The following is a 13,859-nucleotide window of genomic DNA, read 5'->3' on the forward strand; positions in this document are numbered from 1 at the left end:
CTACTACACTTGTCTATTAATTTGCAGAATATCCGAAAGTATGCTCTTCTACTGTTATTGCTTTGTTTCCCAGTCTAGTGGTGGAAACGCAGTGTATGCTCTGCAGTTTAAGATACCTATTGTACAATCTTAGATGCGCAAAACAAGACGGAGCTGGAGACTGCGAAGCACTTTAAGCAAATGTTTCTCTTTGAGTTCAACCGGGAGACAAATTCTGTAAAAAATACGTCATGGGGCTTCATCCCGGTGCAAGGCTGTTGATTTGAAGTGGCTTCGGCGGCTTTTGCGTCAGATCCACGACTTGTAATGCGGCTCTCATGTCGCTTCACGAGGCAGAGTGAACCTCGTTCCCGACCTTCCTAGCACATCATGACCCCTGAAGAAGCCACAGGTGACGGGCCTGTGTGTAAGAAAACGAGGTGATGATCAAGAGCGGTGAAAACTAAGAGCTGGTCCAATAATACACGTATCTGTGACGAGGCAAATATTTTCTCCGTCGTTAAGTCAGGAACAACTGTCAAAAAACGCGAAATTTTATACTACGTACGGAATTTGGGGGCGCAACAGCCGTAAGCAATCTGTACGAAAAGTGAACTACGATCCACATTTACCTCTCTACTCTACATTTAAATACCTAGCAGAGGGTTCATCGAACCACTTTCACAAAAATTCTGTTATTCCACTCTGGAACAGCGGGCCTAACAAAAGAACACTTAAATCTTTCCGTTCGAGCTCTGATTTCCCTTATTCTATCATGATGATCATTTCTCCCTGTGGAGGTCGGCGTCAACAATATATTTTCGCATTCGGAGGAGAAAGTTGGTGACTGCAATTTCGTGAGAGGATCCTGTCGCAACGAAAAACGCCTTTGTTTTAATGATGTCTATCTCAGATCCTGTATCATGGCCCTGACACTCTCTCCCCTATTTCTCGACAGTACAAAACGTGCTGCCCATCTTCGGACTTTCTCGATGTATTTCGTTAATCCTATCTGGTAAGGATCCCACACCGCACAGCAGCACTCAAAAGAGAGCGGACAAGCGTAGTGTAGGCAGTCTCTTTAGTAGACTTGCACCTTGTAAGTGTTCTGCCAATGAAACGCAATTTTCCTTGTCCTGAACGCTATATATGTTATCGTTCTAATTAATTTAAGTTGATAGTAATTGTAATTCCTAGGTATTCAGTTGAACTGACAGCCTTTAAATTAGTGTGATTTATAATGCAACCAAAATTTAACGGGTTTCTTTTGGTATCCATGTGGATGATTTCATGTTTCACCTTATTCAGAAACAAATGCCACTTTTCGAACCATAGAGATATTGTATTTAAGTCATTTTGCAATTTGTTTTGACCTTCTGCTGACTATACGCTAAATGACAGCATCATCTGCAAATAGCATAAGAGGGCTGCTCAGATTGTCTCCCAAATAGTTTATATAGATAAGGGACAACAGAGAGCCTATAACAGCCGGCCGCTATGACGAGCGGTGCTAGGCGCTTCAGTCCGGAACCGCGCTGCTGCTACGGTCGCAGGTTCGAATCCTGCCTCGGACATGGAGGTGTGTGATGTTCTTAGTTTAGTTAGGTTTAAGCAGTTCTAAATCTAGGGGATTGATGACCTCAGATGTTAAGTCCTATAGTGCTTAGAGCCATTTGAACCATTTAGAGCCTATAACACTACCTTGGGGAACGCCAGAAATCACTTCTGCTTTGCTCGATGATTTTCCTTCAGCTACTGCAAGCTGCGGCCTCTCTGAAAGGTCACGAATCTAGTCACATAACTGGGACGATACTCCATAAGCACGCCATTTGACTACAATCCGCTTCTGAGGTAAGGTATTAAAAGCATTCTGGAAATAATAAATACAAAATCATTTTGAATGTTTTTGTCGATAGCACTCCAACACTTCGTGTGGGTAAGGAGCTAGTTGTATTTCACAAGAACGATGTTTTCTAAATCCGTGTTGATTATGTGTCAATAGACCGTTCTCTTTGAAGGCAATTCATAATGTTCCAAAATTCTGCTACATATCGACGCTAATTTCGTGGATTCCTCCTACTGCCTTTCTTGAATTTTGGCGTGACTTCTGCAACTTTCCAATCTTGGTGGTGGGTGACTCACGTAGACACACGAATGGATGACAGATGGAAATATTAAGTTCTATGCTGAATTCCGAGAAATAACAGGACGTGGGGAAGATGGACAGACGATATTTGAAAGTATGCAGGAGTAACGGGTCGATGCATAATAATGACTGAAAGTGATCTTTATCTAGCAGTTTTTTCATATGATTTATGGTGATTAAAGTTATTAAACAATCCAAAGAACTCAACTCAGAGCGAAACCAAACAAGATAGAACACAATTTCCTTGAATGAACTGCGACTCCCCTGGAAGCGTAAGTGACGATTCCCAGGAAGTCTGCTGCTACCAGCACAGCTGAATGAATGACGCACAGGCTGTGAACTTTTAATTAAGTTCTCGACTGCCTAGTTCTGAATGGAAGAAAGACGGAAGACTTCTCCCGCTGTAATTGAGTCGAGGTTAGGTTGAGCCCTAACAATTGTAGCGGGTTGGGGGCCACAGCTTCTTGGATCTATCTCAACTAAAACCAATAATGAAACGCGATTTTGTAAATGCTACAGTGTTGTCACAGCTCTGTAGACGGCTACTATTTACTTTTGCAGCCGTTAGCGTCTCGCAGGTGAAGGTTGGCAACAGTGCGACGACCCGTCATGGCTACTTAACGCCGTCTCGACTATGGTGTCTTGTTTTAGCCCAGTACCAACAATTAGCGCATTTGCACGGTAGTAGCGACTGTTGAAAGCTTTTTTGGTTTTATTTCGCTGTCATTTAGGTCTCTATACTCCGATAAAAATACTTTGATATTTCAGCGAATGGAATAATAGGGGCCAGTTGTCATCCAATCACAGGTATTTGTAGAGCGCCACGTGCTCCCTGACTCATACTGTGATGTAGGTTCGCGCACCGTCTTAACTAGCGTATCTGGCAACACTGGCCCCGACTGCAATCGCTAAGCAGTTTTACTCCGAGTTTAGCGCCAGAATGCATAATGAAATAATTCTGTTCCTTCGCAGGTGTTCTTCGTGAGACGACACATCACTATCGAAGTCAATCGACATCTGCAGTATCTAAGTCAGTCTAGCCGTCCAGAACCAATCACATACCACCTATTTCCTCAGACCTCTGTAACGTTCTCTTGTTGGTTTGACGTAAATGTTTATATGCGAACTGTAACGTTTGCTTTTACTTGCACTCCAATTTACTGTATGAAGGGATGAGACAGAGAAAAATGCGGACATTGAATTACCACGGATTAACAGATCGGAAACAATACCGGTGACGTATTTCTCATGTGAGAATCTTAAGTAATAAGGATCACATTCCCACTCGTGCACAGTATACCATTACTGAGCGGTACGACGTCGCGTACTGCAGTTCGATGCAAAAATGTGTGATATTTTTAGCTCCGCTCTGCATTACACTGTTTAACCACAAAGGCAAAGGCAAACGCAAACGCAAACGGTGTACAGGGTGTTCAGAAATTCTCGTTACTAACTTCTACGACTTTTAGTGTCCCGGACATGGGTTTCTATTCAAAGTTTTGTGTACTCACGAGTCAAAAGCTGTAAGTGAAAATTGTTCTGGTACCTCTGACAGTAGTGCTACTCCAGTTGCTAAGATCCTAGCTTAGGCAACTTTCAGAGTTGTTAGTATGGACCAAAACTAGAAAAAATGTCTACGAAACACGAGCTCAAAAATGCATGCCTTAAGAGCTATGAGCACTTGTTCAGTAGAGGAGATGTGTTTTAAAGTAGCGAAGATGACAAATGCTCGCATGTCCTCAGGTATCCGATTTAGGACCCACGTGTACTGAACTTTTTTTTCCTTTGTTTTGGTCGATACTACCGCCTCTGAACGTTGGCTACCCTACAATTTTAGCAAGAACGCTACCACCATAAGTATTCCACTGTCAGAGGTTTGCTTAATATTTCGACTCGCTCGTTTCCGCTACAGGGACCCTTACTTCAAATTGATACATTTATCCTTTTCCATAACCCTACGAAGCCTGAATCATCATCATGCAATCACATTTCCAGGCGGCGGCGCGCCAAAGAGACTTGTACACGCATGTAGATTCAAGTAGAGATATGTAAACAGGCAGAATGCGGCACTGCGGTAGGCTCCACGCCTATAGAAGACGGTTGTTAGATCGCTTACTGCAGCTACAATGGCAGGCTCTCAAGATTTAAGCACCAGCGATGGGGGACAGCATCTACGAGGTAGCGATGAAGCGGGGAATTTTCCCGTGCGACCATTTCACAAGTCTACCGTGAATATCAGGAATCCGGTTAAATATCAAATCTCCAACAACGCAGCGGCCAGAAAAAGATCCTGCAAGAACGGGAGCAACAACGACTGAAGAGAATCGTTCAACGTGATAGAAGAGCAAGCCTTCGTCAAATTGCTGCAGATTCAATGAGGGGCCATGAATGAGTGTCAGCGTGCGAACCATTCAATGAAACATTACCGGTACTGGCTTTAGGAGCCGAAGGCCCAGTCGTGTACTCTAGACGACTGAAAGACACAAAACTTTACGCCTCGCATGGGCCCATCAACACAGTATGACTGGAAACATGTTGCCTGGTCGGACTAGTCACGTTTCGAATTATATCGAGCGTATAGACGTGTAAGGGTATGGAGATAACCCCACGAATCCATGAACCCTGCCATATTAGCAGGGGGCTGTTCAAGCTGGTGGAGGCTCTGTATTAGTGTTGGGCGTGTGTTGTTGGAGTGATTGGGACCCCTGATACGTCTACGTAGACTCCGACAGGTCAGACGTACGTAAGGATCCTGTCTGATCAACTGCATCCATTCATGGCCATTGTGCGTTCCAGCAGGAGAATGCGACACCCCACGCGTCCAGAAGTGCTACAGAGTGGCTCCAGGAACACTCTTCTGAGTTTAAACACTTCCGCTGGCCTCCAGACTCCCCGACATGACCATTCTTGAGCGTATCTGGGATGCGTTGGAAAGTGCTGGGCAGACGGGATCTCCACCCTTCGTACTCTTACAGATTTATGAACGGCACTGAAGGATTCATGGTGTCAATTTCCTCCAGCATTAATTCAGACATTAGTCGAGTCCTTGCCACTCGTGTTGCGGCACTTCCGCGTGCTCACGGGGACCCTACACGATATTACACAGGTGTACCAGTTTCTTTGGTTCTTCAGTGAATCAAATTATAGACTTTAGTTAGTCAAAGCACATCAACAAAATACATATACATGATCGTAACACTTTTCCGTTTAATGTATGGAGAATGTCTCGCAAATGACTACTACTGCGCTGGCATGCAAGAAATTCGCTATGGCTGCCTGACAAGATCGCATTTCGATTTCGCCAACAACACGGCGAATTTCCTACTTTCACTCGCGATGTTCAGTTTTACCGACATACGTCAATGGTTTAATTTAACCCCAAAGAAAAGGAAGTCTTAAGAGTTTACGTCTCGTGACTTGGCGGCCATCGTTGGTCATCATTACGAGAGACGAGGCGATCCGAAAACGCTCACACCATCTCAATGGTTTCTCGTAACGGATGACAGGTGGCACCATAGTGCTGAAATCACAGTCTTGAATGTCTATTCCACTGAAATGAGGCCACAAAATATTCCTTATCATCGCTAGGCATCGGTTTCCGTTAACTGTCACAATTTGCCGTGGCTCATGTTCAAAAAAGTATTGGCCGCTGATACGGTACCGCCTACCCAAAAGCCACACCAAACCGTCACTCGCTATGAATGCATTTCCATCACTTGAACCACGCAAGCATTTTCTGACACCCGGATACGGCAGTTCTGTTTATTCACGAATCCAACTACGTGGAAGTGGCCCCCGTCATTAAAGATGACATAGCTAGCAAACGCGTCCTCTTCTCAGAAGCCACCTACCCAACTGTCATCTGTCCTTGTGATCGGCTTCTTTCAACTGCTACGTTAACCGAATTCTGTAAGGATGGTAATTGGGTGAATTCTCCGAACTGAAGAATATCTTATGCCTAATTGCTGAGAACGTCGAACAAACTTCACGAGACTAACAGACTCTGGCGAACAACTGCAATGTTTTGCACAAATCGGCCAGAACGAGGGCGCTCAAAAGTCTAATGCAGACGTCACCAAACCTTTTCACAGCTGGCCGGATAATAGACCAAATCACGAGCGCAAGATCCACCACCTTTCTGTACTACATCTAAATACAATAATTTAAAACTGAAAATGATAAAAGGCACATGGCAGGAGATCTCCTATTATTGTAAGAATATTCTTAAGATATCCTTTTCTTCTGTAAATAATGTTTAAATCTAAACTGTTATCACAACATCTCGTGTTCCATACGTTTTATGAAGCACATTGTAGTACCATCGGCGGGCCAGATGAACTGCATCCGGCCCGTGGTTTGGCGACCCCTGGTCTAATATCGACCGTTGGATGCGTCACTGAAATTTATAATAATTCTGCGAAGTACGAACTGTTGATTCATTCGCTAATCTCTCACAGTTGCCGCGTAGCTTTCTCCGTTCTGATAAAATGTTTTTACTTCAGGCACGTGCGGCGTAATATTAAGCTACTCCGCGGTTACACAGACAATCAAGCAATGTGAGAAATTCAGACCCCCGGCGACATTTGGAATGGTTACAGAAGGAGAAATGAAAGACAACAATGTGGTCAACCGACAAATAAAGACGTATTAAGTGGTTCAAAACTGGTGCTCTATTCGAAGGCTGTGAAGTGTAAGGATTTTTTGCAGCGCAGCAACGTGTTTGTGAGATGTTATCCTGGCATGTGGGCGAGTCCTGGACTGGCCTTCCATTACAGATGAGAGAGAGAGAGAGAGAGAGAGAGAGAGCGTCCCACGCCTTGCGTCAGGTGGGTGCAGCAAGGCGACAAACCCAAGCCTCTCCGGCGACTTTCGTCTGTTAATCCACCGTTTCATCTTCTAGTTACCTGCACAGATTACGCTTGAAAGCAACTCTCACGAGAGGAATCACTGCTATTGTGTATGCTTCGTTTGTCGTGTCATGTTGGACAAAATACTGTTTTTTTCAGAATCAATGTAATTTATCTTCGGATTAAAGGTGGCCATACATACATTCGTTGTTTAAGAATTTCGCTCTTTATGGTTAGGTAATACGAGTCGAATCCCTTGAAATATATCAGATCTGGTATGTTTTATGATTTTTATTTTTATGCACGTGACATACGTTACGGTTTTCAATACTCCTAGCCCACCACTACCATCATCACAAAAAAGAAATTAAATGAATGCCATGTCAATTACACATCTCGAATGAACTGTAAATGGCAGCAACCGCTATCGATTCGATTCCTAAAATGCTACCAATTTAAGCTGGGGAGTATGCGACGCCGCAAATTGACAAAGCAATATTGTGTTGCTGGCACCCATATAAACAGTACATCAACATCTACGTCAGGGCGAATTTCCAGCGTCATAGGCGTCTAAAATTTTTTTCGTTAAAAATTCTGAGATGTTTTCATTCATAAAACGAGTTTATGATTTATTGTGTTCTTTATACCAATATTTTAGAAATAGTGCACATACAATTCAGATCGATCTGTGAAATCACTTACAACCGCCAAAATAGCTAGGGTTATCTACCAAGAGAAATTTAAGACGGACTTCTCGCATAAATTTAGTTGTGGGACACACAGATACCGAAATGAGATTCATTGGAAGAGTCTGTAAAACAAGAATCCATTTAAAACGGCGACAGCTTGCATAATTCCTGTCCTATGTATTTTTAAGAATTAAGTTTGTCTGGTAGACTGAAATCAGATGTAGAGATAATATTCAAACAGGAATTGCCCTATTCTTCGAGTATTTTTGATGGAAGCGAGAGAGTTATAGTATTCTCAACGTTAACACCGGGAGATGTTACAAGAACGCTGCCGCGAACATTAAAAATATTGTGAACTGTCGATAAAAAAAAAATCGACTGATTGTTTCCCGTACTAATTTCACTTAGAGAAAACGAAGAAAAAATAGAGGTTACGCGGAGGATCATTGATTATCGTTTTCCCGCGATCAATCCACAAACAGAACACTTAGCAGTAAATGACGGCAGGATACTACGTATTTCTGACTGTACAAGTGGATAACGTGGTTAAATAACTGCTGGACTGCGACTAAAATGTGCCCCCCTCCCTCCGTTTCAGCGAGCCACGATTTTATTTTCAATAATTTTGCAAAATAAATTCAATTAAATCAGTGACATGAAATGGATCAACTCGATGGAAATAAACTGAAGCGAATTAAGTTTTACGAATGATGTAAGCTCAGAAACGCTGTATTCCACTGTAATGACGATACCGCGACTACCGAATATTTGTACCACACGCCAGGAATCAAAACCAGTCACTTGAGCTATTGGGATATTTCAGCATGCTCCTCTGGTGGTCCTGTTCAGAAATGGGCAACCTTAGGTTGTTTCTTTTAAAGTTACAGAAGGAAACATCAGTGACAATAAATGGTTAAGTCAGACCTGTAGGCACGCTTTGACCGCAGTGTTGTACACGTTAATGCTAGCGGTATATACAATTTTTCATTTGTTACGACATACTCATTTCCTTCAACTACTCACAGTAAACACCGACACGATTATATCTGATCATGCGACCTCCGATCTTGCTCACATCCTTGTCCAAATGAAATATCCAGGCATACCAAAATTCGCGCAAACCAACAGCCCAGCGCAGATACAGTACAAAATGTCGCTTACAAAATTTCGTGCCGTGCATATTTTCAGCAGAAAATGGACGTGAAAGAAAGACAGCTTGGCGACGCCGCAGTAATTCAACACTGTATACCTATGCTGTTCATTTATATTGCGTTCATCATAAGAATAAACATGGTATAAACATTGCACCGTTTATTCCACCGCGTTTGCTTGAATCTCACTGGGAAACTCTCATCCGCCACGTTGATAACGAGTCGATCAACAACAGAATCGAAGAAGCCGCATAGGCGCCACATTTTCTCCACTTCTTTTATGACGTGCCATTCTATATCCCGCCAGCGTTCGGCAGTTACATGTGAAAAAGCTGCGTGCGTTAGTTCCAGTACGCCTGACAGCTTGTAACAGTCTCCTTGTTCCTCGCAGAAAATCCGTTAACTTGGCTACAGATCAGTTCTGTTGCGTTCATACTGTAATGGTACGATGGCAAATGTAAAAAGCAGCATTTGTATTGTGTGCTCGATGCTGTGAAAATGATTGTTTTTAATGTTTTTACGACACTTATTGCGCTGGTTCGTGAGAGATTACATCTTTGGTATAAAAAATGAACGTAGTTCAAATAAAGAGTAATTACTTCTCATTTTTGTAGTAAAAAACTAAATTGTTATGTTTTTATTAATCTGAGCAATTTTTGGTAACAATCTTTCATAAAATATCAGTAATTAAGAATTTATAATTGAAATGAAAACAGTAATTTTGCGTACAATATGCAATTAGAAACAGGTTTGCAATATTCATAAAGAATGTTATCGAATTTTACAATTACGAGATGTAGGTATTTCACATTTAACGAAAAAAAGGATGACCAAGGCGAGACCTGAAGCAGTGATTAATAAACTGCAGCAAATTATTAACCTTCTACGCTACCGGTACATACATACAATATGTATCTCAACTGCATGAAATACAGTTTCTCGGAAAGCTTCAACGCCGATTTTTCTTTTGGAAATTTATGAAAACCATTAGTACAGCCTATTTCTCGGCACTTTTTAACTGCGTCCCACACGCTTGTTTCACTACGGAACAAGGAGCAGCCTCAGCCACTTCCATGCTGCGTATTAACAAAGCGACAATCTGAGCACAACAGTAAAGTGATCGACTGTTCACGATTTTTGAAATAAAAACTACACAACTAAAGCGTGATTAAGAAAAAAAGGTTGATAGCTGTTAATACATTTGATTAACTTAAAGTTTCATTTAACGTAACTTAGTAATAAGATAGTATTACCCGAGTAGGACCTACTTCCAAGGGCGTAACAACACCAGAGTACGTGTGCTACGGCTTCTGACCAATCATAGCGTTTGTGTTTGTTTACATCAGGTTTATTCTTATGATGAACAAAGTATAGCGCAGTGGATAGAGTTTCGCGCTAGAATATAGGAGTTGGTGAGTTCGATTCTGGCTCTATGTGTAGCTTTTTTTTCTAATTTTAGACCGCACGATATATGTCTTCTTATTCGTAATACAGCAATTAAAGCAGGTCTTATTCAAAAGACGTGCTGCTATTTAGTACTAAAACAGAACGAGAGTACGTTCGTTTTCATTAGACCTAACTTATTCTGCTTTAAACCGAAGAGTTCGGAGAAACACATTAATAGTTGCGATATGTTTTCGTATGTAGGAGGTGTCGATTTGAAGCATCTCTCTGAACACTATTTTTTGTAGAAAACATTCTATCGCTGACAGTTTACTGGAAATATTTCAACTGGTCGTTCTTACCAAATGTAATGAGTTTAACACCTCCACAATGGTATGTTTTGGTATTATTTTTGTGCTATGGCATGTACAATACGTAATTTTCAACTGATTATTACTCTTCATGAATATTTCTGACATTTCTGCCCAATAACTGTTATGCTCAACATTTAAAAAATCTATTTGTAAGATACATGTCGTTTACTAAACTATGTATACCGATACTATAGAGTTATTTGCCAGACCAAAACTAAAGAATAAAAAGAAATATACCTAGGTCCGGAATCGTAGTCGTTTACTCGACTGTTCTGTTGCAAAACTACTCACTACTGTAACTCGGAAGGGTGGCTGTATTTATTTAATGAAGGACATGTGATTAGTGTTAGCAAATTACCTCTCTCTCAAACCCATTTTTCTACCGGAAAGATGCAAAGGCGAATCTTTGTAAGAGACGTTTTTGTACCGCTGTTTTGCAACGAATCTTGCTATAGCGGCCGACAGCACAAAGTTTGGTGCACCCTGTATTATGAGTTAGGACTGATAATACACTGGTGCGACTGACTGCTGAATGGTGAGAAGCAAAGCCAAAAGAGGGCTATTTACCCTTTTAGCACAACTGCCAGACAGTAGATTTTAAATATTTTTACACAATTTGTACTAAAAATATGAATCGAACTTTTGTCTGGGCTAATCCAGAGTATCCTCTCTATATTAATGATCCTTTTACATAAAGACATTGTTAAGACCCACCGACTTGCGGAATCGATAGACGTGACATACTATTATTGCAGCCAAGCAAATTCACATATTTACCGGTTACCTGTTCTTCTCTGTTTTCACTGAACCACCTACTAATGATGGTACTAACGTGTGTTAATAAAAGAAGTTGTAGTATCCCACGCAAACGGATGGGGCTCGCAGGGAGCGATAAAGTAGGCAAGGAACCGAAATACAGACCATTACGTCGTCTAATTGAAATATTTAAAAACGCGTAACTCTTTCATTTATTTCGAATAAAAAATGCTTTCAGTGATGGGATATTAGAGCCTCCTCTCCACACCGTCCAGCAGCTTGCGGTATAGGCGACAGACACCAATGAAGATAGTAACCAAGCATGATGAAAAAGCAATAGACAAAGCAGGTTGTATAAATTTCTGTTCAACGACTCTCATAAAACGATGGTAAAGACAGTAACAGTTACGCACTACAGCAACTCGCACAAGACACCAAGCAACACTGGGAAGAAGCAGTCTATAACGAAAGCAATCGACGGTTATCTCCGCGTGGTTGTGATCGTCACAAATTTTTTTATCTATTCTTCGTCTATGTGATACAACGAAGCACACTTTTTTTTTCTTAATATGTCGCAGCACTGTCGTTTTCAAGTATATCAAACTGATCGGCAGTCACCAGCCACTCGCAACAGTGAAGAAATGCGGCACGCGCGGTGTTGGCGTGACTCACCAGCATGTCGCGGCCAAGACGCGCTTACGGGACGCAGTCAGCTGACGCACTGAGCTCGCGCGCCCGGCTTCGCTCTGCGCACGTCCCACTGGCGCTCGCTGCGCATGCGCGGGGGGCGGGCCGGCCGCGCCAGAGGGTTTATCCGCGCCCGAGTGGCCATCAGAGTTCTGCGAACCATCTCTGCGCGCGCCGCCCCGCGTCAGCTGGTCGCGCTGTCCGCGAGCCATTGTCGGCCGCGCGCGCCGCTGAAGTTTCGCTGTCACAAAAGGCGATTACTGAATAGTGCCGGGCTGAGAATTCGGGAATGCTTTCCAGAGCCAAGTTGTAAAGTGCATCGGACTGAATTCGCTTCTCACGCGCTGGGTAAGGGGGAGCGGAGGAGGGGGGGAGGGGGGAGGAGGGGGAGGAGGCCACCAGCGGCAGTAGAAGAGGCCTCTCGACCGACTGAGTGGGACAGAACACGGTGGACTAGCTAGGAGCACTGAAGCGACAGAGAAAGGAGCGCCGTACGAAAATATCTGATGCGAGCAGCAGCCTGTACCTTGGTAAAAGTCACAGACGCCTCCTCTGGCCCAGTTCTGTAACAGTCACTCGGTGGAGATGTTCCCCGTCACATTCATTCGCCTCTTCACTCGGGGGAACGTGCTGGATTTTTTTTAAAACACTGGACTCTTGCTACTTATGATTAAAATCCAACGGTCATCCTGATTTAGATTTTCGATGTTATCTCCGAATTACTTTAAATTGGTAAGGGCGGATTTTAGAGACAGACAACGGATATTTCCGGCTTATGTAGGAAAACCCGTGGTTCTCGCACATATCGTATATTACCCGTTTTTGCTGCAGCTTACACCTATTTTCCTGAAGATTTCGAACATATTCCACCATTTTTAAATTGCCGAACATTTTTTCCGGGTCAACAAATCCTGGTGATCGTATCTTGGTTCTATTACAAAACGCAACGTCAGAACTGTCTCCGTGGTGACGTTACATTCCTTAAAAATAAATCGATCGTCATGTATCCTCAACTATCTCTCAATGTCTATAGAACCTGGGAATGCCTCGAAAACAGATCTATACAATGTGCCTACGTAAAGCCTAAACGTTGTGCGATTGAGGCGTGGCGCCTTATAACGATCCTGCCTTGGAGGAGGTTAAGCGGGGCCGGCCGCGGTGGCCGTGCGGTTCTAGGCGCTGCGGTCCGGAACCGCGGGACTGCTACGGTCGCAGGTTCGAATCCTGCCTCGGGCATGGATGTGTGTGATGTCCTTAGGTTAGTTAGGGTTAAGTAGTTCTAAGTTCTAGGGGACTGATGACATAAGATGTTAAGTCCCATAGTGCTCAGAGCCATTTGAACCATTTTTTTTGGTTTAGTGGGAGATGTGTCTCAGAGCTGGATAGTGACAGATGGTGACGGGAGACTGGACGCGCACGTAGTTTATGTATCAGCCGATAGAGGACAATATTGGATAGGGAGACTGTGATTTTAGTTTCGATTGTGCCCACTAGAGTGCACTAAAGTAATAAAATGTTTTTCATAAAGTGTTATTATGTCTTTTTGTGTATGTAATATGTTATAAATGTGTTTTAGCAGTATGAATGATGCGTGAGTGTGGTTTATGGCTAATATGAAGATAATTTTTTAACGAGTTACGTAGTACAATTTAGTGTGGGTACATTTCGAAGAAGTATGGATATGGACAAAGAGAATTTTTGTAGAATAGATTTGTAAAGTAAGTTTATGGTAAAAGGGAAAGTTAATTCAGGTATAAATAACAACAGTAAATAACTTTATGCATAAGCAAAACTTATATTAGATAATTACGTCGGTAAAAAGTGTAGTCGTTAGGTTTATTATTTTG

At 42.6% G+C, this 13,859-nt stretch overlaps 1 protein-coding gene across 1 annotated transcript in view; it reads right to left on the reverse strand.

Annotated features, from left to right (window-relative positions):
- LOC124795334 (heterogeneous nuclear ribonucleoprotein C-like) overlaps positions 1–12,117 on the reverse strand; it is a 449,230-nt gene extending 437,113 nt beyond the window's left edge. The window contains exon 1 of the mRNA XM_047259316.1: positions 11,998–12,117. Coding sequence (XP_047115272.1) covers positions 11,998–12,003 — 6 coding nt within the window. The 5' untranslated portion in view covers positions 12,004–12,117. The remainder of the gene's footprint in view (positions 1–11,997) is intronic.
- Positions 12,118–13,859: the final 1,742 nt, after the last annotated feature.

The sequence above is a fragment of the Schistocerca piceifrons genome, chromosome 4, assembly GCF_021461385.2.
Source record: "Schistocerca piceifrons isolate TAMUIC-IGC-003096 chromosome 4, iqSchPice1.1, whole genome shotgun sequence".
In the NCBI taxonomy this organism is placed as follows: Eukaryota; Metazoa; Arthropoda; class Insecta; order Orthoptera; family Acrididae; genus Schistocerca; species Schistocerca piceifrons.